The following is a 12450-nucleotide window of genomic DNA, read 5'->3' on the forward strand; positions in this document are numbered from 1 at the left end:
AGGGGGTAAACCCATTTGACATAGACCCTCATGGACCACCCAGTTCTGCGAGATAAACATAATCTAGCAAATCAAGTAATTTGTAATAACCTAACCAAATAGTTAGAATTATTTCCAAATTACTTTTACATAGACTCGAAGCACACTAGGATTCGCCTAAGATTCTAATGACAAAATCCATCCCGGCTTTGGGGTTAGGCTTAAGGAAAACTCTGCCGATCATGGATCGGTGAGACAAAAAACCTTCCGGAACGTAGATTATCACTAGAAAATTAGGTTTGCCTAGGCAATTTACATACATGACTCAGATCTGCTAAAATTATTTACAATTTACACATGCAGACTGGGTTTACAACATAACATGATTGGGCTGATGATGACAGTCGAATGGCATGGACACGTCAATCAAGTGCTATCCCTTATGCGAAAAAGGGGGTGTACTGCTATGGGTAGTTGACATGTGGTGGTCAACAAGTAAAATTCCTCACTCCAAAAGGGAGTGCATGTAGCAGATCCAACAATCGAGCAAAGGGAAAGAGGAGATTTTCGACTAGATTTAGATATGCACACAACGGGGCTTAGAGATCATGATAGGTTGGAGGGAGCCTCCAACTATGTCATATAGAAGGCTAGGATGTCCTTCCTTCAAGAAGAATATGGCCTGAAAGCTTATGTGGACAATGTGGTAGCAGTACCCTAGGATGCAGAGGAATTGAAGGAGTATGGGAAGGAAATGGCAAAAGTAAAGTGGATGATCTTGGATGGAGTCTGAGATCATATAGTCTCACATATATGTGGCAAGAACACTGCCAAGGAAATGTGAGATGATATCTCCCAGCTATATCAGAGTTCTTTCGAGTAGTGAAAGATGTTTGTTTAGGAGAAGTTGAGAAGCATCAGGATGCAAAAGGGTGAAGACATAGATCCCTTCCTCATCAGGATTTAGGAGGTCTGTGATTAGCTTTCCGCAGTTGGAGAGGCACCTCAACCGACAAAGCTTTTATGGTTGCCACTGAACACCGTCTTAGAGGTGTGGCAAGTGTTTGTCCAAAGTATCTTGGGCAAAGACACATTGCCTGGATGGGACAGGATGTGGTTCGACCTATAATAGGAGGAATTGAGGCGGGCTCTAGCAAAGAGCACCATTAGCAGATGCAACAAGAAGGCCGTGAAGGGTGAGAAGGAAGAGGATAATGTGGCACTAGCATCAAAGAGTCCTAGTCAGCGACAAGGGGAGAAGAAGAAGAAGAAGGACCTATCTAAGGTCAAGTGCTTTAGATGTGGTGAGTTCGGTCACTACAGTACCCAATGTCCTCTCAAGAAGAAGGAAAAGCAGGAGAAGTAGGACTAGGCGACAACATCCATTGAGATAGATAAATTGTCCTCTAGGTTGTAGGAAGATTTCACCATGTTTGCAACTATATCTACAGGAGTGAGGTGGGGCGATATGGAGTTATAGTCCCAAAGTTGCATAGGTTTGGGCAGGGTCCATTGAGGTGTCCTCCTCATGGATCATTACCTTTCTACAAGGGCCCATAGTATTCAGTAGTAGCATGGATCAGTGTCAGTGATGCAGTCAGATTTCAAGGCGACAGTTGCAGACTAGTAGCAGTCAGATGCTAAGGAGCGCAGTGCAGGGTTGGCAACAGTGCAAAGTAGCACAATGCGGAGTCAACAACGCAGATTCTTCAGTAGACAGTGCAAAGGCTAGTAGTAGTCAAATGCTCAGGAGATAGATGAAACAAAAACAGTTGATTCAGTATTTAGGACGCTTCTCAGTTCTAGTTGTCGTAGCAACAACAACAAACTAGAGGGAGTTGTGGTACAGATGCAGATTTGGAAGCAGCGTAGCAACGCCAAAAACAACACAGATGCAACATCAAAGTTGCGCAGTGGTTGGTGGGAAGTGGCAGGTAGTCACAGTGGCCAGACATAAGCAGCGTGATAGAAGGTGATACAGAGACAGGGTGTTATAGCAATAGTGCAACACTAGAACACCTTCCTCGCTAAGAGGGAGTGTTACTTTTTGTAGCATTGGAGGTGTTCTAGTCTCAAAACTTTGTGGAGAGGCTAAAACACAATAGTTCTCCATAAACCATAAATTGTTAATGGAAATTCCACCTAGAAGTGTTTCAATTAGATTATTAGCCTATTTTTGATATTTCCTAGGTCTAAACTTAGGAAATCTGGTTAATTAATCAGAATTGATTGAGATAAGTTGTGAATCATATAGAAACTCACACAGATCGATAGGGAAATAATCTTAGCCATCGATTAAGATTTAATCTTTGTGGTTGGAGGCCCAACAAAAGATTATAAGAAGTCGATAGGTTGATGGAGAACATACACATAGAGATTGACTTCCTTGGAGAGTTCAATTTTCCAGAGAGAAGTAGTCAGTTGCAGGAAGAGTTTGAGCTTTAGAAGGGAAGAAGAGATAGAGAGGGGCAAGGACAGTGAGGCCGAAGGAAGATTTTTCAGATCCAGCGAGTACATTGTAGAGAGGCCGAAATTTCTCCTGGAGGCAACACAGAAGATTCAAAGGGCAGTTCGACTTTGCTGGGGTGAAGTTGGTTATCAGTTCGAGAGGATGGAAGAGATTTCCAGAAAGCCAGAGAGACAGTTTCCTAGTCAACAGCAGGCAAGATGGCTTGATTTGCAGAAGTTTCGAGCTGAAGCATTTGAGGGACTGCAATAGCTAGGTGTACGACTTGCTTTTCAGAGGCAGTCAAGTGTTGACATTGCTCGGAGTGAGGGTATTTTCCCTTAGATAATTTTTGCCAGTATTTTCTCTATAGGATAGCCAGTGTTTGGCATCCATATTGTACTCAAATTATTTCACTACTGCATAATAATAAAAACCCTTAGTTGTTGCACCAGTTTTCCCAAGTTGGGTTTTTCTAGGGACTTTTGTTCCAAAAATAAGTGTGTCAAATTTTATGTGTGTGCTAGCATAGTTCTCAATTTCTAGCGCTATTATTTTTCGTAGCTTTATTTGTCAAGGTTGCAGTGTGGTTTATTCGATATTTGTCATAGCAAATAAATTGTTAATTAACTGACAATTAGAAGAAGTAATCCCAGTTGCTGCAATAGCATTTCAATGGTGAAATTTTCACAATTTTGATAGTCCATCACTATTAAAGGAGATGAGAGCTCACTCCTTAGGCATGCATTTGGGATTATTGTTTTCTTGTTGATGGAGTTTATCGCTCAGAGCTTGTTTGGGTGAGAGCTCAGATTATGTAGAGGGTCAGTTTTGGGGGTCAGTAGTCCACCCTAGCTGATCTAGTGAGAAGGGGTTTCAGTATTGAGACATATATCCTAGCCACTTGGAAGAGGAGGGATCAAATTAGATCTGCTCACTAGGCTGAACATGGAGATTGTGAGGAGAGGTCAATCAGATCTCTCACAGGTGCATAACGTTGGAGGAGTCATTGCTAGTCATACAAAGATCTCACTGGTGTTTTTAACAGGTTCTTAGAACCATATTTGGCATGTATTTCCAGGTCCATATTTAATATAATAACGTTGAGTTTTGTTGCATATGTCTCATGTTTATTTTGAGTTACAACATTTCTAGGTTTTCATATTGCAAAAAGTTATTTGTTGTGCCGATAATTTAATGGTGCAAGTTGTGCAATTTGATTGGGTTTTAAATGAAGAAATTTATAGGTTTTTTTTCTTAAGCAAAATTCCTGAAATTTTAGTCAATTTTAATTTTCAAGATATTACACATAAAGTGAAGGCATGAAAGTAGCACCAAAACCATGAGATGAACATCCACAATGGAAAAGTGGAGCTCTTCCACCAATATATCTCCAATGAATAATCCACCATCATGAAAAGAAGAGCCTCCGTGAAGTGTATGCGCCCAAGGGCATCAAAAGGTCCAAAGGTACCAGCTATAAATTTCATCATTGTGATGAAAATCACAATGTGAAATTCCATTCAATATAAGGTGTAACACCTGAAATTATCCTCACCATGATTTCAAAGTTATTAAAGATGTTTTGTAATTTTAAAATCTTATAGGTTTAATGTCGTGATTATAAAATGGTTTTGATTTTTAATTTTTAACTATGAATTTTCATTTTTTTGGAGGTAATAATATGTCTATACTTTTGTGTAATATTCCTAATGGAAATATTAAGTAATAACAACCATAAATTTCTTAAATGCAACCAAAGATCAAAACACCAGAAAATAACAACACATTAACAATTCATCCCCAAAGAAGCTGAGCCATTTATTATATTTCATGGTAGGAGTACAATAGGCAAGAACAAGTGCACCTGGGCTTGCCAAAGGCAAGCTAGACAAATCCCAGGTGAGAAAACAAGGTGCCCGGATGATGGGAAGTGACTTCTCCTCTATGCTCTGTGCTGCCCTTGAAATTTGCATTGTTGGCTAGAAAGAAATGGTTGCTAGGGCCTCCTCCGGTGCTCAAAAAATTCTGGGAAATTAACCTCGGGCTCTCCTCCAATAACCCACAAAAACCCATGAAGGAATTGGCCAAATGTTGACCTCGGAATTTCGGCCCAATTTCCCCTAGCTCCTCCAGTTGTTGGCTGAGTTAGGATCCCTGTTTGACCCTTCAAATCTGCCAAAAAAATTATGCCAATTTAATCTTGGCCTCTCCTTAATAAACCCAAAGAAATCCAGAAAGGGTTTGCCCTAGTTTTGATGCTTCAAAAATTGACCTAAAAATGCTTGGCCCTCCTCTGTTGTTGGAAAATGTCATTTGTGATAGTGGGAGCGTTTTCTGCTCCTCAAAGGATAAGAACTCTCCTCCAATTCCCCTCCAATCAAATCTCAAGCAATTCCATCTCCTCAATCCCACTCATCGAGCCTCCCCACAAATAGCTCCACCACCCTCTACGCAGTCATGGGGAAAAAGACGCTGGCCCAGCCACACCAATTAGTTCTGCTGAGAAAAACACCTCTGCTCCTGGAAATTTACTCCTTCCAGCAAGTATTTGTGTGAGAAAACAACCCAGCAACAACAAATCTCTTCTCTTCGGCCCAATACCTCTCCAAGCCTTCGTAGCTCTTTTTTCTGTGTCCCACTGGTGCCAGGAATTCATGCTATTGCGTGGTATCCTCCCAACTACCAAAGAAGAGTAGAATTTGCCTCCCTAGGGTGGCACTCGTGGTCCATGGAAGAAGAGGGTGAGATTTCCCCTTGGAAACCTCTGGTGCTAAAGAGCACCTGTGACTTAGCTAATTGTTGCCTCCTTTTCCTTGTGGGTCCCTTAGCTAACTAATTCGACCCCCTTCCCACACAATTGACTTTTCCTCCATGGGGTGCATATTCCATGAGGGGTGGCCCCTACATTCCACTAAGGTTGGAATTTTGGATTTCTCCCAAGTCCCACGTACCCAAAATGTCTCCAATGCCCAGATTACAAAAGTGTGCTAGGCTTAGCACTTCCCCAATAAACTCCATTAATCTCATTAAATGAAAAATCAAAATTGGAGATATTACATTTTGTACTTCTCATCTCCCTACCATACTTGGATCTTGGCTTTCCAAACCTGGGAGATATTTATATGTATACTGATCCTGGTAGCTTTGTTATTTAAGCTTCTTTATAGCTACTTAATTTACAGACTACAAATCACAGATTTTTAAAGACTATAAAAATTGGTGAGTTTCAAATAACAGTGATTTCTTAAAAAAGAGTGTTTTGCTGTTGTGTTTGTGACAGACTGGAACTCCAGTTCAGAATGATTTGAATGAGTTTTATGCAATGATGGAATTTGCCAACCCCAATCTTCTTGGTCCTTTATCTGCATTCAAAAGACTGTACGCTGATCCCATTGAAAGGAGTCGTGATAGGAGTGCAAGGTTGGTAGTTAAACCTTATGTGTTTTGTACAATTTGTTGTGATGAATGGCATAAAAATGCTTCACTCACTGGATATAATCTTTGCTACTTTTACTAAGTAATCATGGTCCATATAATCGTATTTAATCACTTTGTTGTCAACTAAGAAGAAATTTACATATCAAAACTGTGCTATAGTACAATATTTAATAACTTGGTGTTTATAGTAATTTAAGTGAGTACTTGCCCTTCATCCTTTTTGGACATCTATAGTGAAGTGTCGGGAAATATGTTGTACATAGAGAAACATGTTTTTTGTAATTCATGATTGTGATTTAAGTTGTTTCATGTTCTTCAGTGCTCATATTCATATGAAAAATTTCAGTGAAATCCAATGCTTCATGTTATCACTTAGACTGGGATTCTGAAAAGTTCATCTTGATTGATTCAGGATTTATGGTTTGTGGATGCACTAGAGATTGATTCAGAATTGAATGTCTGTAGGTTTGTTCCTCATTAATAGTTCACAAGTTCTTTAGCTAGAATAGCACATTGTCACTTATTTTTATTCTTGCATAAGATCTCCATATTAATTTTCTTGAAGGATTCGTTCTGCAATCATACTATGACAGTTTTTTGTCATTTTCACAAATTTAGTAGGTTTCTCATACAGGCAATACTTGGCCCATGCATGGGAAGGAGAGAGCTTCAATAGGGTATGTTGTTGCCTAAGATGTACACCTAAGTGTGGGAAAAGTTTCCAACCCCACAAGCTATAGTCTTTATGGTGCAACACTCAGAGTAGGGGCTGTCACCTATTCTCTACTGTCTCTGTTTAAGCTCTCTCCTAGGCAAGCTAAAGGGGGTGGTCCCTAAAGATAGAAAAACTAAGGACAGACTTGTTGGAACAAGTCTAGGAGATTTAAGGAGAAGGCAAATACTTCTTTTAGCAACTTGAATTAAGATTAGATTTCAAGTGAGATTATAATTATTGAGCAATGCAAGATAAATGATAGATTCAAGTAGATTAATATGACACTCAAGATGAAACAGTGAGAGACCAGTGCCTTAGTAACAATGCTCAAACAAAGTTAAAGTACTTGCATGATAATAAATGATATTTCAAGCTACAAGATAAGCAATGCTGCAAAATAATGTTAGTATAAGAAAGATCAATAGATCAAGATAATCAGATATATGGGCAATAAACTTTTAGAGAACAATAGCAAGGAAAAGAGACTTGTGATTTCAAGTAAAGATGATATTCAAAAGACAATAAGCTTGAAATGACAAGTACAACATTGTAAAACTTGCAATTACAAATTGAGCTCACAATTCCAATTATAATGATCAATGATGATGGATGAATGCAAGATCTATCTAATGTGAAATGCAGGATCTATCTAATGTGAATGCTGGGACAAACTGAATTGGATGGAACTCCCTCCTTGGGCTGTCACTTGAATTCCACCAAAGCAAGGGTTGAGATTTCCGCTCGGAAACACTCGTGTGCTAAACAACACTTGCAGACTTGGGTTCAGCTCAAGCATGCTATATCAAAGACAAGGTTTCTCAAAGATGAATGAATGACCAAATGAGTGCCTTGCTGTCAAGGCCTCCCACATTTCCCTTGCTGTGTCCTTCTTAGCAATATGTGGGATCACATGATCCTTGACCCCGTCCAAGATCATGCACCTTGCTTTTGCCTGAGCCTCCTCGTACTTCTTCAGATGATCAACATTAACCAGAACAACAACCGTCTTCAAGGCATAATCCTTGATGTGATTTTTATCCAAAATTTCCAGGATCCTGGCCTTCCAGTTGATGAAGTTGGATGCTCCATCCAACCTGTCCCGATTCCTTAGTCCATTAACGACCATCTCTGCTCAAATAAATGTCGAACTAGTTCTCTTTTCCCTCTTTCGCTGCTGCCCCAGTAAAACTCGGATCTGGATTTCTATAGAGCTAGAAATCCTCCAAGGAACAAGCTCCCTCTGAATTTCGATTTCCTTCATGAAAATCCTTCTGCCAACCATTGTCGAACCACCCCTATCTGATCTCCCTTTGCTGCTAGTAGCTCAACACTGGATCTAGATTTCTTGGCAAGAAATCTTCTGAGGAACTAATTCCCTCTACTTTGCTTTTGTCCCACTAGGTACTGTTCTGCACCAACAGAATCAACACCCCACCAACAACTCCAGATGAAATCTGCACTGCACCTCTAGCCACAACAACTGGAAAAACGAGACTCAACAGTCTCCGCACTGGCCCAGTAACCACTGCGCTGCCCTCTGTAGCAACAACGTCACCCAATCAGGCTGACGCAGGCTCTGCGTGAGCCTCCCTTGGTGACTACGTCACCCCTCCTCTGCTCTCTTGGCCTGAAATTGCGCTGTCTCTCGGGACAATTGTCTTCATGCACAAATTTTTCCTCTGTCCTTTTGCTGATGGCTTCAGTCCTCCTTGATCTGCAATCGCTCTAATACCATGTGAAAATTTATGAATCTAACAACCAGAAATCCTATTGCAGTAAATTGATTTGCATTACCTACTTGTGTTCTTTAGTTTAACAAGTTATTTTCCGAAATATTTAGAAAATATTAATGCAAATACACTGCAGCCTACGCCAATATATAGATCAAGTATTGAAAAAATAAATGATACAATCACACAAATGACACACTTATTTTTGGACTAAATGTCCATGGAAAAACTCAGTGTGGGAAAATCGGTGCAACAAATATGAGGGTTTTATTATTAAGCAGATTTCTGAATACAACTAGGGTGCCAAATCTAGCTCACCCAACAGAGAATAAACTCGACAGAAGTACCTCTATCCAGAAGCAGATATTTTGACGGATCCAACCACTGGATGAACAAGCCCCACAGGTGACTGCGTTGTCCCCAGTGCTGTGCAGTGATGGTTGCTCTAAGATCTGCACTAGAACTCCGTCACCTCCTCTAGGAGCTATGTCACCCTCCCAATGAGCCTTCCCGAATCAGAAATCGATTTGTTGAAATGCTGCTCGATCTGCCTCATAGAAACCCCAGTGCTGCCTCTAAGTGACTGTGTCATCTCCTCTAGCCTCTGCGTCACCCTTCTAGAGCTGCATTGTCTCTCCTTGGTGTTGTGCTGCCTCTCTGCTATGTATTCTTAGCCTTGGACTGAAGTCCCTCTGTCGAACTGTCCCTCTCTGCACTAGAAACTTTGAAATTCTCAGCAAATCACGCCCCATAATTTCGAACTAGCTCAAGTGCTGCTCTTTGTGTGTGTGTTCTCCAACTGACCCCAAGCCTCCTTTTATACTTTTCCTATTGAGAAATCAATGGTCATGATCTAATCTCTAATCAATGGCTAAGATTAAATTAGACTTGGTCCTCGTCTCCTAGAAGCTTCTCACCCATATTTTCATTAATACCCATTAATATTTTAATTTCCCTAAGTTTAGACTTAGGAACCCCATTAAAAATACTAGTTAGAAACCCCATAAAAATATTAGTTATTTTAATAAAATATAATCCGGGTGGAATTTCACCAAACGATTTTTGGGTCTTGGAGATCTCATGTGTTCTAGCCCCTCCATAAAATTTCGGAGCTAGAGCACATCTGATGCTACCCAAAAAATCAACACTCCCTCTTAGCAAGGAATGTGCTCTAGCAATACTTCCCAGCAAAAGTATCACATTGATCCATGACATCGGTCCTTTGCACTGTTGATGCTCGGCCTGCTACCCTTCATCCACTGCGCTGCTGCAATCTGTACTGCTGCCCATGACACTGCCACTGTCATTGCTACATCTGTACTGCAGCTCCCTTTCAATATGCTACATCATGCTGCCCATAACACTGTGATTGCTAACTGTTGCACTGCAACTCAGCTGCTGAGAAGTAAGCAACTAAAAAGCTACCCAAAAGCTGACATGCTAGTCAGTCTGGATGCCCCTTGACGCTGAAGCTACCTCTGCTGCTAATCTGTGATGACCCTTTGATGCTACTGCGCTGCTGTTGTATCTACTCTGTGGCTTCCGCAGTACAATGACACTCCATTGCGTTGCTTCAGACTTTGGCACTCTAGCTCTACCACTGTTGCTCCATCATCCCTCGCAGCAACTGACTCCCATCATTCTACTACTGTCATTAATGGCTCCCGTAGCCGTATGTGATCCAAGAGTTTGGGCACCTCAAGGATCCTACCCTTTTTCCACTGTGGCTCCAACTACAGTTCAAAATCGCCCCACCTCTTCTTTAGAGGTGCATGAGAACTCATGGCGCAATCATCATCATCCTCCTTGTCAGCTTGCACTGGAGCAACCTTTGAGTCAGACTTCTCTTCTTTGCCCTCTTCCAAGGGCACTGCATGGCGAAATGACCCATTTCTCCACATCTGAAGCATTTGACTTCGAATATGTCCTTCTTCTTTCATTTATGCTACCCTTGTTGTCCCGCTGATGCAAGAGATGCATCCTCTTCTTCCTCCTTGATTCTGATCACTTTGCCGTTGCTTCCCGCCTTGGTCAACCGTCTGATCTCTTCATGTTGAAGAGATGCCCACATCTCCTCCCAACTAGGAAGAGAAGCCCTACCCAAGATGCTTACGACAAAGGTTTCCCAGTCTTCAGTGATTGCATTCAGGGTAGTCCTGACCATAAATTTAGCATCTGGTGTAGACCCTATGGAAGTTAGCTGGTCATGGATCCTTTGTAACTTGAGAAGGAAAGGATAGATTTCTTCTCCCTTCTGCATCTAAAACTGTCTCAGCTGACTCTCAAGTAACATCTTTGGCTGAACAGGAGTTCCCTCGTACAATGTGGTCAAGGCCTCCCACATTTCCCTTGCTGTGTTCTTCTTAGCAACATGTGGGATCACATGATCCTTGACCCCGTCTAAGATCATGCACTTCGCTTTTGGCTGAGCCTCCTCGTACTTCTTGAGAGGATCAATATCAACTGAAACAACAACGGTCTTCAAGGCATAATCCTTGATGCAAATTTTATCCAAAATTGGCAGGATCCTGGCCTTCCAGATGACGAAGCTGGATGCTCCATCCAACTTGTCCTGATCCCTCAGTCCGTTAACGACCATCTCTGCTCAAATAAATGTCGAACTGGTTCTCTTCTCCCTCTTTTGCTGCTGCCCCAACAAAACTCGGATTTGGATTTCTTTGGTGCTAGAAATCCTCTAAGGAACAAGCTCCCTCTGAATTTCGATTTCCTTCACGGAAATCCTTCTGCCAACCATTGTCTAATCACCCCTCTCTGATCTCCCTTTGCTACTGCTCAACATCGGATCTAGATTTCTTGGCAAGAAATATTCTGAGGAACTGATTCCCTCTACTTTGCTTTTGCCCCACTAGGTATTGTTCCACACCAACAGAATCAACACCCCACCAGCAACTCCAAATGAAAAATGCGCTGCACCTCTAGCCATGACAACTGGAAAAATGCGACTCAACAGTCTCCGGGTTGGCCCAGTAACCATTGCGCTGCCCTCTGCAGCAACAACGTCACCCAATCAGGTTGATGTAGGCTCTGCGTGAGCCTCCCTTGGTGACTGCATCACCCCTCCTCTGCTCTCTTGGCCTGAAAGTGTGCTGTCTCTCGGGACAGTTGTCTTCATGCACAAATTTTTCCTCTGTGCTTTCGCTGATGGCTTCAATCCTCCTTGATCTGCAATCGCTCTGATACCATGTGAAAATTTATGAATCTAACAACCAGAAATCCTACTGCAGTAAACTGATTTGCATTACCTACTTGTGTTCTTCAGTTTAACAAGCTATTTTCGGAAATATTCAGAAAATATTAATGAAAATACACTACAACCTACACCAATATATAGATCAAGTATGGAAAAAATAAATGAGACAATCACACAAATGACACACTTATTTTTGGACTAAACGTCCCTGGAAAAACCTAGTGTGGGAAAACCGGTGAAACAGATATGAGGGTTTTATTATTAAGAAGATTTCTGAATACAACTAGGGTGTCAAATCCGGCTCACCCAATAGAGAATAAACCCGGAAGAAGTACCTCTATTCGGAGACAGATATTTTGGCGGATCCAACAACTGGATGAACAAACTCCACAAGTGACTGCGCTGTCCCCAGTGCTGTGCAGCGGTGGCTACTCCAAGCTTTGCGCTGGAACTGTGTCACCTCCTCTAGGAGTTGTGCCACCCTCCCAGTGAACCTTCCCGACTCAGAAATTGATTTGCTGAACTGCTGCTCAATCTGCCTCACAGAAACCCCAGCGCTACCTCTAAGTGACTGCATCAACTCCTCTAGCCTCTCTGTCACCCTTCTTGAGTTGCGTTGTCTCTCCTTGGTGCTATGCTGTCTCTTTGTTATGTATTCTCGACCTTGGACTGAAGTCCCTCTACTGAACTTCCCTTCTCTGCACTAGAAACTTACTTCGAAATTCTCAGCAAACCATGCCCCAAAATTTCGAACTAGCTCAAGTGCTGCTCTCTCTGTGTGTTTCTCCAACTGATCCCAAACCTCCTTTTATACTTTTCCTGTTGAGAAATCAATGACCGTGATCTAATCTCAATCAATGACTAAGATTAAATTAGACTTGATGCTCGTCCCTCAGAAGCTTCTCACCCATATTTTCATTAATACCCA

General features: G+C 41.6%; 1 protein-coding gene across 1 annotated transcript in view; it reads left to right on the plus strand.

The window, feature by feature from the left end:
* LOC149179197 (uncharacterized) overlaps positions 1–12450 on the plus strand; it is a 459862-nt gene that overhangs the window by 214449 nt on the left and 232963 nt on the right. The window contains 1 exon segment of the mRNA XM_089423794.1: positions 5709–5848. Coding sequence (XP_089279920.1) covers positions 5709–5848 — 140 coding nt within the window.

The sequence above is a fragment of the Pinus tabuliformis genome, chromosome 4_1 (assembly GCF_031772625.1).
Source record: "Pinus tabuliformis cultivar Carrire ecotype Pingquan chromosome 4_1, CPIR1, whole genome shotgun sequence".
Taxonomy (NCBI): domain Eukaryota; kingdom Viridiplantae; phylum Streptophyta; class Pinopsida; order Pinales; family Pinaceae; genus Pinus; species Pinus tabuliformis.